Raw genomic sequence first — 21,547 nt, 5'->3', positions numbered from 1 at the left:
AATAGTACAAATAATAATTTAGAAGACTATATTGAAGTATCATAAAGGGTGGTGATGATTGTTCAAAGGAATAAAATCTTATAGATTTTGTTTTTGTATAGGCTTAAATATTTAACTTAAATTTCTGTTGACTATGATTCTGGAGGTGCCGATTTTCTCTTCAGTATTAAGGGGAGAAAAGGGCCATAACAAATAAATACGCAACTCCAAAAGAACTTAAAATGATGATAATTATTATTCCCAGGAAGATTCAAACAGAAGAGCAGTTGTGGTGCAGAAATGGAGGGGAAAGACCCGTTGAAATTAAAAGAGTGATTGCTGAAATTAAAAAGAAAAATTTGTTTTGGAAGATAATCTCACAGAAATATTGAGGATTTTAGATAAAAATGCAGAATTGGAATATATAAGCAAAAAGACTAGAAGCACAGGAGATCAATCCAGAAGATATGATATCTGCTTTGGTAGCAGTTCCACCAAGAGAGGATAGAGAAAATGGCAGTTAGAAATTATAAGAGAAGAGGAGAGACTCAAGGCTGTAAATTGTTAGGGTCTCTTGAGTGTGAGTCATAATAAGTGAAAAAAAAAAAAAAAAAAAAAACCACTCTTAGATACTTAGCATTGCCAAATTATAAAACACTAATGATGAAGAAAATTTTCTGAAAAGCAAAGAGGAAAAAAAAATAGTATTGATAAGAGTTTTTAAACTTTAGACAAGACTACACATAGCCTAGTTTTAAGTGTAAAGAGAAATATAAAGGAATATGGAGAGTCACAGAGTCGTTGGGAAAGCAAGGAAGTTACTCTTTATGTTAAACTTGCGTAAACAATTCTCACTACCACACCAAGCAACTAACCAGATAAAGGAGCTTTGGTCTCTAAAAGCCCCCAGAACAATACTACCTCTACTAGCCATTCACTGCAATACAATGGATGCCTCCTACCCTGCCTGTTTCCTCTCTTAGCTCAATTCCAAAACAAATACCTACATTGGTATCTGTTTGATGGAACCCAGGCCACATGTCTGCACCACAGCTAGAACCAATGATTCCTAAAATTTACCACTAAAAAGGGGTCTAAATTAGAAAAATCAGGCCCTCAGTCTCAACAAGAGATTGGAATAAATTGAAAACAACATATAGAATGGAATGCATCTGTTTATTCTCCCAGCTGGAAAACAAAATCGTAAACTCCAAGAAATAAAGAGTTTACGGTAAAGCAAATTAAAACACGCCATAATACAGAGCAATAAGTAGTCAGTCAGTCAGGGAAATTATTTGAACATTCTTTCTGGATGACTCAGGGAACTGCAGATAAGGTCATATAATTGAAGCCCTCCATTTGACTCTACAGTGAACTCTATTGCAATCCACATAATCATGTAATCACTGCTCACAGGCTCTCTAAATCTGAAGTCATAGGTTTATAGCTAATAAACAAAATACAAATATTTACAACTTCAACAGTGTTCACGATTTAACAAAGACATCTTGAAATAAAAGTGAGGAGAAGATATGGAAACGAAGAGGGTAGCTAATATCATCCCCAGGTTCCAAAATAGAAAATCAAGACTCTGTCTATAGTTAGTGAAACAGAATTTTAAGTATGGTAAGTTAAAAAATACCTAGTAAATCAGAGATTGCATATGAAATAAATTCTACCAGTAGATAGGTTTTATTTGGCCGCCAACATGGTGTCAACACTTTTTTTTTCTTTTTGAATTGTTTCTTCGAATTTGCGGTTCAATAGACATCCAACAACAAATTCACCACAAGTTTGAACGCTACTTATTGTCCTATATCTGACCTGATTCGTGTATTTACTTTACTAAATGTGCTCTGTAGACACTAGAGTCAGAACACTGGAAAATAGAAATGAAAAATAGCAATATGATTATATAAGCAACTCTGGGGAAATTCACTGTGAAAAACACTATTTTCTCTTATATCTTACAGGAGGAGGTCAATAAGTAGTACCTACAATAATAGGGTAGTAAATGTGGTAACATATTATTAAGAAATGTCTTAAAACTCTTTGAAGTAAGTTTAGGATTTGGAAGCATGTGTTTTTAATTTTTTTTTTTGTCAAAATTTAAGCTATGAATGAGAAAATAGCATTTAAGAATTAAAACATTATCATAGTTTGGTCATTTATTTAGTCATTTTTTAAATAATCATCACATGCATCCATACTATGTAAGGTACCATGTTAGGACTTTGGGGAATATAAACTTGAATACATTGTGATCACAAATCAGACAGTAGTCTGATTAACAGGTGATTACTCAGACTAAGTGCAGGGCAGGATACAATTTAACATTGCTTTTATACGTATTTGGAATGTATTGCAAATTTCTCCTAATGGATTTATTTTGCTAATAAAGATTCTTTTTAGTTATGGTAAGATTAATTACTGGAGAAGAAGTCAAATGACAACATGGAGAGACAGCAAAAGTGTCCTAGTTACAATTATTTTTAAAAGTGCAAATGATAAAATGTAAATAACAGCAATAGGAGCTTCCTAAGTTCCCATATGTCTATGTATTAATATTGATGGAATATATCTTTCCTAGAAAATTAACTACAATGTTTTAAAGTAAAGGTACAGATATAGCAAATGCACGACTTGAAGCACTTGAACAGAAGCAAAGCATGTGGTATTCACTAAGCAAGCAGGCTGTGATCTGTGCGAGACAGGGGAAAGTACAATGTAGCCATAAAATTTTATTAATGCTGAAATAGAACAGTTTAAAATCAGTGAGATATAACTTATTTAATAATGGAATTAAAGAGCTGAGGATGCAACTCCAGTATTGCAAGTGAATTTATTTTTTCACCTGACAGTTTAAAGAGTAGATGAAAAGTCTTAACGCAATTTTAGGATATTTTTTGTGTGTGGTGATAATGGGAATTAAATGAACACTTCAAAAAACCCATTGGAGTTATTGAAGGAGAAACCAACATTAAGGGCAGTGAATTTAAGCTAATTTCATGTACAATCAACCTTTTAAATCTAACTTTTGCACTCTTTTTTATTTTTCATTGAAGTAGATGCCTTTCAAAATGGTGTTCATTGTTTATGATCAGTGTCAATAATGCTTGAAAACCATTTAGCATTTTCCTATTCTCTCCACTTTTGACAGCCATTTTTCTTATCCTGAAAATGGCAAACAGCTTTCTGGTTCCATCTGGTGGTAGAAAATTGATTACCATGCTTTATATTGTGTCTGCAACTTTTAATCTTAGAACTCAGGTTCCTAATTTGATGCTTAGTGACCTACAATGTTGGGGCAGCTCCACTATTCAAGAACTGGAATTCATAAGCATCTTCCTAGTAGATTAAGGTGTCTTAATTTTTTTTTTTTTGTTACTTCTATCTGGAGTTCTCAAGTACTTTTCTTTCTAGATATTCTGCATCTATACAGTCAGTTCTATCTGCAGACTGACAAGAATAAATGTTCATATAATATAAAGTTATGTGTTAGCTGTTTATTTTGTAAACTCACCTATTTTGGAAGCCTCTGTGTACCCCACATACCCCTGTACCATAAATTATATTTATCTTTCCAATGGCACAGGCTACGATTTGTCAGAATTATTTATTTGAACTACAGTGGCTAAACTGTAGAGTCCTAACATTGCTAGTAAAACACAATTATAATACCATTTAAATATTTTAATTTTAAAATAAAATTTGCAATAATTGTGAAATAATGTAATTCATGAGTGCAGAAAAGCACCCTGGGAAGTATATAAACAAGAAAATGGTTGCAACCAAACTGACATTATTTCCATAAATTATGGAATTAAATAAAGTACATTAATTTTAATTATATTTAAACCTTTTGGTGACTTATTTTAGACCTTTAAAATCTCCTTGCAATCAATATAGTGAGTGAGTATATTATCTTCTTCAAAATAGAGTATCGATAAAGAAATTTATATTTAACTCATTTGTTAATCTTATTCAAGTACAAACTTGAATGAAATTCTTTCCTAAAAATGTCAAAATATTTCTATAGTTACATATATGCAAAAATTTCTGTAGTTATATATATGTAAACACTTTTACTACATAGTGAAGAATGAATTATATATCAAAGTTATCTTGTGACAAGGTGCTCTTTATTACAGTTGATGCAAAGATAACTTAGTTTGATAATAAATATAAATATATAAAAGTAACTGGTATGACAATTTGTGTCAATTTTGGTGAATCTGAAGTAAATTATGTATCATCTGTTTAGCTACATTATATAGGATCAAAGAGAACAAAATATACCAGCAAACTAAATCCAAAGATTACAATGTAGATAGAGGCGCTTAAAACAGCACATATAATGCTGTGAAAGAGGTACACTCCCACTGATGATTACATTTTACAACTTTAAAGGCAGTGCTTCATAACACCAAGGCTGTTCTTTAGTTTATCTCTAGTGTGATGGCATTCTTATATGCATAAAGAAAATATGAAAATTAAAAAATAAATTCTACTTCCTAACATCTATTAATATGAATTTCACAAAAACATACAGCTTCATAAAAACATATGAAGTCACCAGTATAATAAGATTTTGTGCTATTTTATTAAAATTGGGACTACTTTACTGAGCAGGGTAGTATGGCATATCCTGAAATAAGAAAAGAGTATGCAACATATTAAGACTTCAATATATTGTATCTGGGACAGGAAATTTCAATTAAATCCTTTATTTCTCCCTTTGGAAAAACTGATATGAGGAAACTCTTAAAAACAAAACTATATAAGGTTCTTTTACTGCATTCAGAGGTCTGTGTTGAAATACATTTCTGCAAAGAGCAGATCCAACTACTTATTAGCTAACAGCCCTTATTCCACTTGGTTGATTATATTGAAGTGCAGGAGACTAATATGTGAGTTAGTACTTTCTGCCAATAAATAAGCATTTGCCTTGAAGATGCAATCATGGGTAAGTGAGAAATATGCAACTTGTATTTAAAAAAAATTGTCCAAATTGATTTACACACAATCCAAAAGTTAATGGAGCAAATAATATCTTTACCTTGGAAACAATAAACAGAATGGAATAAACGTATCTTTTTTGTGGTTTGTGTTTTCTAACCAATACTTACTATGCTGAGAGAACTGTCATGTTGCCCCTGGTTTGGTGATTATAACCCAAAATTGAGGACAAAAAAATGAGTCAAGTATTTTATTTGCTAATCTTCTTACCCTTCTATAAAAAGAGATGATCGGAGAGGGTGACAGATAGAGGAGCACAGTGGTTATGCATCCACCTCCAGCCAAGTGAGGTGAGGTCCAAAAAAATTACTTATTACTCATGGAAAATAGGATGTCTGCCTGCAGTAGGAGCTAACATCTCATTTGCCAGTTAGACATCTGCTTATGTAGTTTCCTGAGATTATTTGAACATGAGAGAAAAAAGAGAAGGAGATGGCAAGTCAGGGAGATGACAAGTCAGGGAGTAGAGACTGCTGTAGAGCAGCCCATACTATTGTGCATGAGTTTCCTGAAGCACAACAGATAGTTTACAAAGGTTTGACCTATCTTTCTAGTACCCTGCCTACTCCACCAAGTGAGGCAGCTCAAGAAGCTAGAGTCTATAGGGTGTACTGCTAGGAAATAACAGAGTGGAATGCAGTTTCTTGCTTACCAGTGATGATATACAGAGGCCCAACTCTCACTCCCCAAAAAACATTTTCATGTCTCTATAATATAGGCATCACATGGTTACCATCTTCATAGAGAACAAAGATGACAGTTAGAATTAGCCTAGAGAGCAGCGACATCCCAGGGAGAACAAACCTGAACTAGTAAGATTGGAGCTTCAAATTTGATAGGCCTGGGTTGGGTTTAAATGGAGTTCCAACATGATTTTCAAGAAATGGGATCTGCCTAAAATATTATTACATGATAGGAATGGGAGATCTGAAATTGCGTGGCTGAAGGTTACAAAGTCATGGAATTTGTAATTTATTTACGTCACTAGACTTCTTTTTTCCTTTTTCCCAAGCAATCAACTTGTCTTCCAATATCCTTTCCTCCCAATTTTTTTTTCCATTAAGACATTTGTTTAGGGTATAAAAATGTAAAGAATAATAGACACAAGCTTCTTTTCCTTCCAAGATGTCTCATCAAAAATTTTCTAAGGCTCTCGTGACTGGTATTGGGTATTAGGTGCATGAACTCTACAGCATGCCCCTTTATTCAGAGGGACTAGACACCTAAGGGATTCTTTCTTTCTTTTCTTTCCTTTGTTGCTCAGGCTGGAGTAGCTGGGATTACAGGCGTGCGCCACCACACCTAGTTATTTTTTTATTTATTTAATTTTTTTTTTATTTTTGTATTTTTCGTAGAGACAGGGTTTCTCCATGTTGGTCAGACTGGTCTCAAACCCCGGACCTCAGATGATCCACCTGCCTTGGCCTCCCAAAGTGTTGGGATTACAGGTGTGAGTCACCGCACCCGGCCGCGATTCTTTCAAATATGAAATGTATACTGTTCTTCTGCACTCCATTTGTTTTCTTAATATCATATTTCATCTCCATATTCTATTATTTTTTCCCTTTTTTTTTAAATCCAAGATCATTAAAAATAGCTGTAGCTAGCAATGATTTTGAAAACAAATGTGGACATAAAGTTTACTAGGAAGCATTCTTTACTATTCAATTATCAGTCAATATAGTAGAACAGCCTCACAACAGTATGAAATAGATAACAGATTACACTATTTTAGAGGTTGGAGTGTACCTCAAGGTTAACAGTTATTAAATACACAAGCCTCTTATTTCCCCTAAATGTTCATTTAATTGCTGTAAACACATCTCAAATCTTTATTAAATGGTTTTTCATAATTTTCAGTGAGCTTCCCATTCTATACTTTTTGTCCATAATATTTATTGTGTTTTTACTGCTGCTATTTTAATCTAATTATAACATTAAATTGATATAATATTAAATTCACTTCATGTCTATTAGTGATTATGAAATTCTGTGTTTTTTTTTAATTCTAATGACACATTTATTATAGAGAAAGTAATTCGTTAGACCTAAAAATTATTCTAGTGAAGGCAAAAGGAATTATTTAATTAGAAAAGCAGAACATTTAGTAATTGAGCATGAAGAACATTGTTAGATTATTCTTTGTTCATTTAACAAAACATATATTAAGCTCTTCCTCTGTGTCAGAACTGATGTTGCATCTTGGGGATATAGTGGTAAACAATACATGCTCCCTTTTCTCATAAAGCTTATTTCACAGGGAAACAAGATATGAAGAATTAATTAACACAATCTAATGTTACAGTATTATGAAAGGAGAAGTACACTACAACAAAACTGAGGAAGTAATGATTAAGCTGAGCGTCAAGAATGGATAGGCCATAGGAGGTAGAGAGAAAAGTATTGTGGAAAATCCTAGACATAAGAGAGAGTGTCTTGTTCAGGATGAATTAAAGACTTCTAATGGCTGATGTGCGCAACAGAAAGCAGACAGAAGTAATAGATGAAACCTGAAAGAGTCATAGAACAGGTCAGCAGGGCTTTGTAATGACAATTTTTCAAAGTTTAACTTTATCAAATGGAAGACGGAAGCCCTTTAGCATTTTCAATGGGAGAGTGACATGAAATAATTTGAGATTTTGAAATTTACTCTTATTACCTTACTATAAAAGGATTTGTGAAAGCATTCACTGGAAACAAGGAAGTGAGTTAGGACTGTTTTAAGGTGTAAGAATTGATGATGGAGAAAGGAATAAACAAATAGGTGAGTACAAGTCACACCTGGGTGATAGAATTAAAGGATTTGCTGCTATAAGAAGTTTGGAAATGCACTATTTATTTATGTAATTATTTCCCCTCATTCAAAATCAATCTTGAATTAAGTCGACCCAGATATAGAAAGTAAGAGAATAAGAAAAATAGAAAATTGGGATAGAACAGTAAGCTGAAGACGAATGATTTTTGGACTTACAGGACGTAAAATATCCTGCATTACTAACAAAGGTACAAAAACTTGGCTTTTAATATCCTAGTAGCCTGAAGAATGGAAACAAAACAGCAGAAACATTCACACTGAATATTGGAGTTCCTCAGAACTGACGTTCCTGAACAAAGTGCTGACTTTTAAGCTGGAGTGTCTGAATTGAATTATTATTTGATCTACCTATGCTGGCAAGATCATCAAAGCCATTGAACCTCAGTTTTTTTATCTGAGAAATGGGGGTAATAGCATATATCTCACAGATTACCAGGACAATAAAATTCTTTCATTAAGTAAATATTTTTGAACATCTACTGTGTCTTAGAAAATGTTCTAGTCACCAGAAATCCTCCAGAAAACAGGGTAAACAGCAGGGCTCAGTGATTCCACTGCTACATTCTGCTGAGATTGGTGTTGGGTGAGATGTTGTGGCAGAAATAGAGGGTAATTAGCATGCAAATGAAGATAATATGTCGCTAACATAAAGATGTCAATTTCATCCAAATTTATTATTTGAATTCCATCCCAACAATCATACCAACACAACATTCTTTTTTAAAATAGATAAGCTGATTCTAAGTTTACATGACAAAATGAAGCAATCAGAGAAGCGAGGAAAATTTTGAAGGACAATAATAATGAGAGAGGATTACCTTATATACCTAAAAATAATGCACAGTTACAATAATTGAAATAGTGTGCTATTAGTGAATGCATAGAGAAGAATCAATTAACAGGCTACAAATTATATGTACTTCTAATACAGGCACAGATAATTAGGAATTTGGTATTTGATAAAGGAGTTATTTTAAATTAGTGAGTAAAAAGATAGATTATTCAATACATTGAGTAACTGGGTAGATGCTCAAAAAAGTTAAATTCAATACGTTTGTCATAGAAATGGAAAAATGATTACTTTGTGCCTAGGTAAAATATTAGTCCTAAAATATTAATAAGTGGGGGCTAGGGGATGCTCATATAATGTAGACCAAATGCTACCCTGAAACACTGCAAGGAAGCAGTGAAAAATATACAAACAAAAAGCTTAAATTATTAGTACCAATCATGGTGTTTTTTTTTTTTTTGCCTTTTTGTGATGCATTTTATTTTTTATTTATTAGAAAATATTTCAGGCACTCAAAAGGCCTAAGAATATTATCATGGACACCAATGTACCTAGCATTTCAGATTTAAAAAAAAATAAACATTCCAAATGTTTGTGAAACCTCACATACACCATGTCTGTTTGACATCTTCTCTCTTTTTGTAAGACTTAGTTTGCTGTAAAGCTGAATCTACAGACTATTCTTTTATCTAACATTTTGTATTTAAGATTTCCCCATGATGTTTTGTAAGCACTGGGACTTGCATTTTCACTCTTATCTATATGGATATTTATTTGTTTGCTTATCTATCCATATTTCTTTTCACTGTTATCTATATGGATATTTGTTTGTTTATCCGTATTTCTTGTGGCTAAGAATATTTAAGATTGTTATATATTTTTCTCTTCCATTAGCAAATTTTTCAAGTCTACCTTCAGAACATACCCAGAATCTAACATAATCCAAACCATTATCATCTAGGTGGATCATTGCAAGAAGAAGGGATCATTGTCCCTTCTTCAGTCTGTTTTCAACACAATGACCAAAGGGATTTTATAAAATATGAATCGGACCTTTTGTACTAGTCTTAAAAAATCTCCGATGATTGCCAAGTCATCCCAATGAAAGGTCAAAGCCATAGTACAACTATTTATAAAGTCCTACATGATCCCTCCTCCCATTTACTTACTTGTGGACCCATTTTCTCCCCCTCCCTGAATTCCAGCTAAACTCGCTTCCCTGCTCTTCCTTAGCCACATCAAGCATTAACTCTGTCTCAGGGAAGTGCTTGTAACTCCTTCTGGCTGTAATGGTGTTCTCCAAGACCTCTCTTGCCTTCTTCAAGATTTTTACTCAAATATCATATTTTCCCCAGTCACACTATTTACATTTTATTCTACCTGCTAAAATGTTAGCTCCCTTCCTGCTTTATTTTTCTCCCCACCATTATCATCTCTAAACACAACACAATTTGCTTTTTCTTGTTTATTGTTGGCCTTCTCTTACTAGTGATTCTATGAGACAAGACATTTTTACCTTTTTTGTTAACTGCTCTAACCTTTGAATCTAAAGCCTTTCCTGACATTTCACAGGTGCTCAATAAATATTTTGTGTTTTAGTTAATGAGTGCAGACTGGATATACACACCAGCATTACATGTTATATTGATGTCTAGCATTTCTCAAGCAAATAACATGAGCTGAAAATAACAAAATGTGTATATTGAAAATTAGATGAATTTAGAGATTCAAGGTTAACTATTAGAGGTTTTGAAGAAATCATAAAGAAAAAAAATTCCAACAAAATGACATCCTAAAAAATGATGCTGCCTGAGGGGCAATGTGCCAGTATAAAATAGCAAGGCAATAAGCAAATTATTTAAGAAAATTTATCTGAACTGTCTTTGTCCGATTCCATCCCTTTCTGTTCCCTTCCAAGTTACCACATTGTGTTCCCCTGTCAGCTTCTGGAATTAGAGTTCTAATTCTCTTGAATAGCTTTTAGTACCCTTGCATGACAATTAGTTGACCTCATGCTGGCTTTTGAATCTCAAACAAATACTGATGAATTACCAGCACCATCTCATACATTTTCAGCCTTTCAGATAGATTCTGTTCTTGCCAAGTATCATCTTGCCAAATAGTAATGTGGTACATAACAAAAATAACTTTATTTTTGTTTGCCAAAGGGAACATTTTTTTCCACCAGGGACAATCATTCTTAGGAAGTAGTAGCTAGATGTAGTCATATGCAATCAAAAATCAAAACTGTTTTATATTGTTTTCCTATTTTCAAAAATACATTAACGTTATGGAAGAATGGGTACAGGTTTTAAAAGCATTATTGTTTAGTAAGTCGACTAGGTTTATTTAAAATGGCTCTGGAATTTAGCAATAAGGAAGATGTAACATCAGAGTAATATTGGCAGCTTACATTTACTGCATGTTTTCTCTGATCCCAACATCTCCCAAATGAGTTCTTTGTATTACCTCATGTTATCTAACCCAATGAAGCTGATACTGTTTTTCACTGAAAAGATAATCACTGAAAAGTTAAATAACTCACAAAAGATTGTAGAGTTTGGCCAGGGCCAATGGCTCAAGCCTGTAATCCTAGCACTTTGGGAGGCCCACGCGGGTGGATTGCCTGAGGTCGGGAGGTCAAGACCAGCCTGGCCAGCATGGTGAAATCCCATCTCTACTAAAAAATATAAAAATTAGCCGGGCATGGTGGCAGGTGCCTGTAATCCCAGCTACTCGGGAAGCTGAGGCAGGAGAATCGCTTGAACCCAGGAGGGAGAGGTTGCAGTGAGCTGAGATCGTGCCATTGTTCTCCAGCCTGATGACAAAGCAAGACTCCATCTCAAAAAACAAACAAAAAAACAAATAAGATTATAGAGTGTATAGAGTTGGGACTCTGATTAGACAATCAAACTCCAGGGCCCAGGCTCTTAACTCTTTAAGCATACTTAAGAAGGAATGAGGCAGAAATGAGGCATACTTAGAAAATAGATATTTTTTAAAGCTTATTGACAATTTGAAAATATTGATAAATGTTACCTTCCTAATAAACCCTTTAGAAAATACTCAGTTCAAAATGGCTTTTAAAGTCCTAAACATGGCTGTAATGCCTTGTGATCTGTTTTTGATCCATTAAGAATCTATTAGAGATTATGATAAATTATTTTGATTTTTATATATGTATCATATTGCTTCTAAACTGTGCTTTTTTGTAGAGTTCATAAGCTTCATTCAGCAAAGGCAAATTAATTTATTATATAAAATGAGAAATAAGCTACTTATATATCCATTATAAATTTTTCATAAATTGAATTTTTAATATATTTCTAAAGCCACTGAGTTAGGCGGGCAGTGCAGAATGTTCCAGAACAAAAGACATTGCACTTTTTGTGGTAAACTTATCTTTTTTGTAAAAATACTTTTGTGGGATGTCTTTTGGAGATTTAGTCAGTTCAGGCTGTTATTACAAATTACCACAGCTTGGGCATTTTATAAACAACAGAAATTCATTTCTTACAGTTCTGGAGGCTGGAAATCCAAGATCTAGGTGCCAACATGATTCAGTGCTGGTGAGGGCCGCCTTCTGAGTTTTAAACAGCTGACTTGTATTCTCACATGGAGGGAAGATAGCTCTTTAGCATCTTTTTAAAATGCACTAATTCCATTCCTGAGGGCTCTACCCTCATGACCTAATTGCCTCTCAAAGGCCCCACCCCCAAATACCTTAATAATGGGATTAGGATTCCAACATGAATTTGGTGGTTACAAAAATATTCAGTTAGTGGGAGAGACCCTTATATTTATCACAGAAAACTGTCTTTTCTTGACTGCTATAGAATTGGAAGAAAGTTATTGCTATGATATGAACAAAAAATAAAGGTAGATATTCTATAAAATCAAATTGATAAATTGAGATACATTTGTAATTTTAGGTATAAAGCAAAATAAAATACCTACAGCAGCCACGCAAGTATCATAGGTAAGATAACCTTGGCCATATTATGGAGACTGTACAATAAATTTTAGAATATATGCATAATAGGATATGTATAAAGAGAGACTGAAAGTTAAGTCCTGTATCTCAATGATTCATTATGAGAGTAAAGCTCTTCATTAGCTGGATCTTGAAAAGCTCCCACTTTCTAGAAAACTGCCATTTCTCAATCATATATATATATATATATATATATATATATATACACACACACACTATTAATTTCAAATTTTTGGTAGAAACTCTTGCATATAATGTCATCTTCAGAGTTCAAAGCATTACTCAGCTGCTGCTTTGGATTGTGCTTGCCAGTTCTTATACAGTTGAGAAACAGCTCTATGACAACTGTTTTTTAACCACATTCACTGTGTTTTCTTTTTGTGTGTGTGTATGTGTGTGTGCTTGTGTTGCAGAGAAGGCCAGCAATCGCCAGAACAATGGCAGAAGATGTACGGTAGATGCTCTGGGAATGAAGTCTACCACATTGTTTTGGAAGAAAGTACATTTTTTGCTGAATATGAAGGAAAGAGTTTTACATATGCCTCTTTCCATGCACACAAAAAGTATGTCTCTGCCTCAGAGAAAAATTAAAATATCAATCAGTCAAGCATACCATGTGGAAACTGTTTTCAAAAATAGAATGCATATTGTGCTCATGTGTTTAGGCATTCCGAAATTTTTGTCACAATATTACCCAATGTTGAAACATTTGAACCCTGGTGGCTGTATGGTCTCTATAAGACTGTCAGGAGTAAATTATAATTTATTAGGAATATTTCATTTAGCAACTTTTAAAGTCTTTTTAAAATATTTTAATCCATTAAGAATTTACAAACACATGAAAATCTTCTTCACAGACCTGAATTTTAAGATGTTGATTATGAACCAAAACAAAATAACACTAATATTTCTAAAAACTATACATTTAAAAAAAAAAATCTCTGATGGTGGCCCTTGTTTTGACCTGAGAAATAAGTTAAAAAATAAATAAAACTACCTTCCAATTTAAACGTAGAACTTTTTTTGCTTTTCCTTTTTAGAAAAAAAAAAAAAAAGGATTTACTTAAGAAATAAAAATGTATGTATATAATGAAAATAACATATTGTCTGTATTAAATGTTTTAATGTAACACATTTTGGAGGATTTACAATATACCTATATAGTCTACTAATCTATTTTGTAATGTACAGGAACCCCCAACTTATGATGCTTTGACTTATGATTTTTTGACCATGATAGTACAAAACCATAGCCATTTGGAAGAAACCATACTTCCTGTATCCATACAATCATTCTATTTTTCACTTTCAATAGAATATTCAATAAATTACGTAAGATATTTAACACTTTATCATAAAACAGGCTTGGTATTAGATGATTTTGCCCAACTGTAGGCAACGTTAAGTGTTATGAGTATCTTTAAGGTTGGCTAGGTTAAAACTATGATATTTGTTAGGCTAGCTGTATAAAAAGCATTTTTTATTTAATAATATTTTCAACTTATGCTGGGTTTATCAAGGTATAACTTTATCATAAATCAAGGAGCTTCTGTATTCTACTTTACTTCTCAATGTAATTCTATTGATACATATACTTTTATTGCTTAAAAATATCTTTAAACTTGATTTAATTTGTAACACTTTAAGGCATGTTGAAATAAAAAGATTCAGGATAATTTGTGCTTTCAGGAAGCCCCCCAAAATACATAAGACATTTTTTGAGGATCCTGTTACATTTAAAGATTGCTATATTTTTCTGACTAAGTGCATACCTATTTTAGACTGTTTAAAAATGTATAAATTTTTTCCTAAAATTTAAAGTAAACCAACTATGATAAATTCAGGGACCCTGGTTCTCTTTTAGGTGATCACGGGTAAGTTTCTTTCCTTTGGCCAACAGTTTTAAGCTTTTTATTTTATTTTTTTACCAAAGTAAGAAATGCTGTTTATGTTTTTTGACCAAAGTAAAATTGTTGTAAAAATTTGCAGAATAATATTGCCCTTAGTGTATACATGCACTCATGTTGCTTATGTTCTTCCATTCATTTTCATTAAAATGTAAATTTATAGTGGTCATAATCAGCTAAATTCGTTTTACAACACACTAAGCACATAGTTTTTTTCTGTAAAAATGAGGATCTTGAACTTCTAGGATCATTTCAAACTTCAAAATGCTATGATTTAAAACTTTTATTTTCCTCGGTCTTAATAATCATTTACTAATTTTCTTACAAACTCTTTTTTTTTTTTTTTAAATTAAGGTTTGGCGTCTGCTTGATTGGTGTTAGGAGGGAGGATAATAAAAACATTTTGCTGAATCCAGGTCCTCGATATATTATGAATTCTACAGACATATGTTTTTATATTAATATTACCAAAGAAGAGAATTCAGCATTTAAAAACCAAGACCAGCAAAGAAAAAGCAATGTGTCCAGGTCATTTTATCATGGACCTTCCAGATTACCTGTACATAGCATAATTGCCAGCATGGGTAAGTAAAAATGAATTGAAAATATCATTAATTTATTCCTAAAATAAAAAATAATGATAGATACAAATGTGTTTCGATTTTTGTTAAAAGTTTAAAGCAAATTTGAAGCATGCTGCATTTTGCAAACTCGGTATAATTAGGTATACAGAACATTTCTAAGTTGTGAATTTTTTAAACAATAAGATATTAGCCTACTGTGGTGGCATGGGCCTATAATACCACCTATTGCAGAGGCTGAGATGGAAGAATTTTTGAGGCAGGAGTTTGAGAACAGCCTAGGCAACATAGAAAGACCCTGTGTCCAAAAAAAAAAAAAAAAAAAAAAAAAAATCTAAGATATTACACAAACACAACCAACAATCATTTTATATTTCCCATAAGCTCCATACACTTTTTTTTTTCTTTTTTTGAGACGGAGTCTCACTCTGTAGCCCAGGCTGAAGTGCAGTGGCACAATCTCGGCTCACCTCAAGCTCCGCCTCCCGGGTTCACGCCATTCTCCTGCCTCAGCCTCCCCAGTAGCTGGGACTACAGGCACCCGCCACCACGCCCAGCTGTTTTTGTGTGTGTGTGTGTTTTTTTTTTTTAATAGAGATGGGGTTTCACTGTGTTAGTCAGGATGGTGTCGATCTCCTGAGCTCGTGATCCGCCCGCCTGGGCCTCCCAAAGTGCTGGAATTACAGGCATGAGCCACCGCGCCCGGCCAGCTTCATACACTTTTATATTTCTTTTTTAAGTTCTCTTTGTAATTATCATCAGCAAAGGTTATTTCAAATATTCTTCATTTTCTCAAAATTCTCTTTCCATCTCCACCTCATTCTCACCATTGAACTTGGCTTCTATGACACAGAAGAAAAAAGATAAAATAAAAAAAATCTTCATGCAAATACGAATTTCCTTACGGTTTGGCTACCAAACTATCTACAAACCTACAAACGTTTAGTATCTGTCACAAGGAAAATGTGCCCTTTTTAACATACTGATACATTCATTTATTCCATGAACCATGCTCTTGTTCCTCCTCAGAGACTTTACTCTGTAATCTATCCTCATTACCTAACTTCATTTTCTATTCAGAATCACTGGCTGGTCTCTCTCTCTCTCTGTCTCTCTCTCTGTCTCTCTCTCTCCCTTTCTCTCTCTCTCTCTCTCTCTCTCTCTCTCTCTCTCTCTCTGTGTGTGTGTGTGTGTGTCTTCATATCTCTGTGTGCACCATACACATGTAATTTTGAACCTTCTGTGATAACAACTTCAGAGACAAATTTCTCCAAAGTGTTGTGTTTAGTGGCAGACTTTAGATTTTATTGTTGTCCTATATCCATGATTCTATCCAGTTCAATCTGACACCTGCAGTCATATCACTGAAACTATTCAGGCAAGATCACCACTCTCCTCTTTGTCACTAAATCTAATGATTGCCTTCACAGTATATGACAAGAATATTGACCATGTTCTTCCTGAAACACTCTAATGACTTGTTTTCTGCATTGTGCACATTCATTTTCCTTGTGTGGTCACGTCTGTTCTCATGGATTCAGTTGTCCAAAAACTGATTATTCCTTTACCTAAAGCATTAACTCAACATCTATTTACAGCAACAGGAACTGTCTACTGGTTATTTCTATTTGAGTATTGCGGGAAAAACTAGCACAGCATATTCAAATTAAACTGATCTCTACACTCTCATTCAACACCATTTTCTCCTTCTCCTCCTTTTTTTCTTCTAAAAAACAGATGACAACATTATCCTTTGATTTATAAAGTCACAATTTTGACTTTTCAACACCCGCTCTTCTCATACCTCATAGTTAACCAAATTCTATGAAATCTGACCAGTAGATAGCCCCTAGAATCATTCAGTTTTTTTTCCATGTCCACCACCAACATCATCGTGGTCTGTGCCTCCATCCTCCTCTCCCTGAACTGCAGGATCAACAACCTTGTCTTCTTTCCATGTCTCCAGCCTTGCCACCCTACACTCAATTCTCCACCCTGCCACCAGAGTAAAAAAATTTAAATACAATTTTGATAATATTTTACTGAATAAATCACCTGCTTTATACTACCCATTGGAAAAAAAGTCTAAATTCTATAGTGTGACTTAACTTATCAGTAGGTTTATAAGTTCTTGTTTGCATTATGCAATCCTAGTTTTCTTAAGTTCTTGTTTGCATTATGCAAACCTAGTTTTCTTAAGAATGTTCCAGTTTCTTAGGATTGTTCCAGTGTATATAATTGTCCTGATGTAATTATTAAAAGAACCCTCTTTTACTCTGCAGTATCCTAGTTTAGAAAATAAATTACTTAGTCATTTTCTTTATAGGCTTTTTATTAATGATATTTTCTGACTTTTCTAGCCCCACATTTTACCACACCTTCGCTGCTCTCCTAAGCTCCAAACATACTCACTTTCTTTCAGTCTTCACTCATTTTTTTTTCACCAATGGGCCTTAAAACATTAAGTTTCCTCTGGCAGGAGCTATTCCTCACACCCCAACATTGCCTAAGTAAATATCACTCCCTCCAAACACAATGGTTCTACCTAGACTTTCTTAGGTAATCCTATTTGTCATTTACATATGTTTATTCTACAGTAGCAATATTCATTTTTTAATGTATTCAAAAAGTACTTATTGTGTGCCTAATATGTACCCAAAAAGGTATTTATTGAGTACCTAACATGTACCAAGAACTCTCGTAAGTATTTGTGATAAAACGTTAGTGAAGAAACAAACAAAGATCCTTCATTCATAGAGCTTACATTCTATTATGGAGAAGACAGGCAATAAGCAAAGTATATATAAAAAATAAATATATTACTTAATATGTTAGTGGGTTATAAGTTATAAAGGAAAAACTAAAAGAAGGAAACAGAGCTAGTATAGGAGATAATTAATTGTGGGAGAAGCGGAGTTTTAAATGAAGTGGCTAGTAGGCCAGAAGGTGATGTTTGAGCAGATACCTGAAGGAAATGAGGAATTAGTCCTGTGGAGGTCTGGAGAAAGAGCATTCCTGGCAGAGATAACAGCTGGCACAAAGGCCCTAAAGTGGGAGCCTGGCTGGGGTGCCCCAGGAACAGTAAAAGGGCCCTTGTGCCTCAAGCACAGTAAATGCTGGAAGACTAGTAGGAGATGAGGAGGAACAAGTAGAAAGAGGCCAGATCCTGTAAGGATTATTTAAGTCCATATGAGGATTGCAGCTTCTACCCTCAGTGAAGTGGGAATTATTGCGAGGTTTTATGCAGAGCCATTGACCTGATCTCACCTCTGCTGACTTGTTTTCGTACTCAACTCAGGCTGCTGTTGAAAACAAATGGTTTGGAGCAAGGATCAGACTATTTTCAAGTGGAAGTAGTAAGAAGGAGAAAATTCTGGATGTACTTTAGGATAATCAGGATTCCTTAACAAATGAAATTGAACTGTGAGAAAAAGAGAAGTGTGAATAAACATAAGGTTTTTGGATTAAGCAACTGGAGAAAGGGGATGGTCATAAATTGAGAGGAAAGCCTAGGGGGAATGCAGGTTTTGGCAGAGCGGGGGAGGTCCAGGGAAGATAAAAGAGTATTTTGGAACACCTTGAAGATGTCTAACAGGAGGTTAGATGTAAGAGTCTAGATTTCAGGAAAGAGAGAGAGGCTGAAAAAGTAAATTTTTTATTTCTGAGCTTATGTATACATTTAAAGCCATAAGACTGAATGAAGTCATTGAGGAAATAAGTACAGGCAGGAAAAAAATAAAAGACAAAGAACAGACCTCTGCAGTATACTAAGATTAAGTATCAGGGGGATGAGAAGAAACCGGCAAAGGAGACCAAAGAGGAGCTACTGGCAGGATAGTAGGAAAACCCAATGAGTCTGGTGTCCTGGAATCCAAGTGAGCTAAGTGCATCAAGAGAACACCATGGTAAGCCATGTCAAATGTTACCAATGGGTAATATAATGTAAGGACTGAGAAGTGTCAATTGACTTTAGCAATGCAATGATCATTGTTCACCCTCATAAGAGTTGTTTCAATGGAGTGGTGGTGGACAATGCTAGATTGGAGTGCACTTGGGAAAGAATGGTAGAAGATAAATTAGAAACCATAGGTCTGGACAGCTCTTAAAACGTCTCACTGCAAAACGGAGAAAATTAATGGAATTGTAGCTTGTGTTGAAAGTACAAGCAAGTAAGAAAGGCACAGAGATTGAGGGTTTGTATAATAGATTGTATGTAATTATAGGCCATGGAACTTAATTTAAGTAAAGAAGTGAAAAGATGTATTTTGGTTAAAAAAAGACTGAAAGGATAGTGGATTAATTAATTCTAATTCCAATGAAAATCAAGAGGGAAAGAGCTGGAAAGTCAAGGTACAGGTGTCAAAGAGTGAGATGCCAGAAGGAGAGATGATGTGCAGCAAGTAATAATTACAAAAGCTAAGGTGTGACCATGAGCGTGAATGACTGAAGAGTGATAGTAAAAAGAAAGCCATTACTAGAGAGCAGGACAAGGAGCTGAGTCTGCAATGTTGGAAGAATCGTCTATGTGTATGGTGAAACTGCCAAAAATCAGGACAGACATTGTGGAGAAACTACTAATGATGCAAGAGCTAAACTGTCCGGGTGTATTCAGTTGCATAGGTATAGATATGGGGAACATGGAGAGTTTAACTTAACCAGGGTTCTATTTTGTCAAGAGGGTGGAATGAATAAAAAATGTATCAAGGGATCCAAGGGTATATGCAAGAAAATAAATCATAATGCTTACACATGGAATTTAAGATAGGTAAGAAGAGAAGAGAAAACATCGAGGGAATGAGAGAGACAAACTCTGGTATCATTAGTAGAATTGAAATTCCATCTTGGTAAATCATAGCTAGTGTTGGAAAATCAGTGAGAGTGACCTGAACAAACAAGAAATAGTGGTGGTCAAAGAGTGAATGTATAAAAATGTGTGCAACATTGTTTTTATTGGGTATAACAAGGTCTAATAAACTACTATGGAAGTGAAGGGCTGAGATAAGGTAAACATTTCTTCAGTTCATGTTATTATAATGAGGAAGAAGGTTGGAAGGTCAGAGATTTGAGGAAAGAGGAATTTTAAATAGTCGTGTGCTGCATAAAGACAATTCAGTCAATGATGGATGACATATACAATGTTGGTCTCATAAGATTGTAATACCATATTTTTACTGTACCTTTTCTATATTGAGATTACCATTGTGTTAGAATTGACTGCACCACTCAGTATAGAAACATGCTGTACAGATTTGCAGTCTAGGAGCAGTAGGCTATACCATATAGCCTAGGGGCAGTAGGCTATACCTATACCAAATAGTAATAGGCTATACCATACAGCCTATGCACCATATAGCCTAGTGCTACCTCCTCTAGGTTTGTGTAAGTATACTCTATGATGTTTGAATATTGAAGAAATCACCAAATGATAGATTTCTCAGAACATATCCCCCCTTTTAAGCAATGCATGACTGTAATTGTTTCAAAGAATGGGACAAAGACTAACAACTTTTAGAAGGATGACCAGGTGCCACTGAGTGCATAAATGAAATGAGTAATTATGAAATATGATGTCTTTCATCATTATTTTCTCCAGAAGGAGAGGAACCTCAATTTTTCATAAATGGATATTAAAATTAATTTGTAAATTTCAATAAAATTCACAAAGGGAATTGCTTCTTCCTCCTTCTATGCCTTGAGTGCCTCAACTATTCAATAACCTTAAGCCACTTGGGCTTGGGGTTGCCATTCTTTCTACCTCCAGGTATTTCCATGACTTGTGTGTTCCTTATTGTATTTCAGGTCAAAAATCAAATGTCCTAGCTTCACAGTGGCCTTCTTTCCTACCAAATAAAAATTCCATTCCTCTCCCTGCATGCTACTGATCATTATCTACAATTATCCATTTATTGGTCTACTTGCTACATACAGCTTTCATCTTGTAGAAACTTTTTGTCTTCTCTACAGATCTCAAGTACCTGGAACAGTGCTCCCCTTATGTGGCACTCAATAAATATTCATTTAATAAAAAATAAGTGTAACCCATTAGTAGTTCCGATATTTTAAAAAGTGGTCACAAATCAATTACAAAAAGATAACTCGATAGAAAAGGGAACTCTTGAACCCGGGAGGCAGAGGTTGCAGTGAGACGAGATTGTGCCACTACACTCCAGCCTGCAGGATTGAGTGATACTCTGTCTTCAAAAAGGAAGAAAAAAAAAAAAAAAAAAAAAGAAAAGGAAAGGAAAGAAAAAGAAAAGGGGGGAAGACATAATGAAACATTCGCAAAATGGACATGGTCAACAACAAAATAATACATTTTAAATAAATATAAATTGAAACATCAGGATGTACTTTTTCACTTTAAGTTTTTATATACTTCAGGATTTTACAAATCTTATGTTTCATGATGTAGAGCAACACTCTGCAAATACACTTTTGTGCAAATAGAGATTTTTTTGTCCA

General features: G+C 34.1%; 1 protein-coding gene across 4 annotated transcripts in view; it reads left to right on the top strand.

Annotated features, from left to right (window-relative positions):
- Positions 1-21,547, top strand: part of KCNT2 (potassium sodium-activated channel subfamily T member 2) — a 399,597-nt gene that overhangs the window by 250,822 nt on the left and 127,228 nt on the right. For all 4 annotated transcript variants that reach the window (XM_015120935.3, XM_015120925.3, XM_015120914.3 and 1 more), the window contains exons 15-16: positions 13,011-13,160; positions 14,859-15,088. In XM_015120935.3, the coding sequence (XP_014976421.1) occupies positions 13,011-13,160; positions 14,859-15,088 (380 nt within the window). The remainder of the gene's footprint in view (positions 1-13,010; positions 13,161-14,858; positions 15,089-21,547) is intronic.

This window comes from Macaca mulatta, chromosome 1 (genome assembly GCF_049350105.2).
Source record: "Macaca mulatta isolate MMU2019108-1 chromosome 1, T2T-MMU8v2.0, whole genome shotgun sequence".
Lineage (NCBI taxonomy): Eukaryota > Metazoa > Chordata > Mammalia > Primates > Cercopithecidae > Macaca > Macaca mulatta.
The sequence above is the reverse complement of the archived record's forward strand: the minus strand, read 5'-3'. Positions and strand labels throughout refer to the sequence as shown.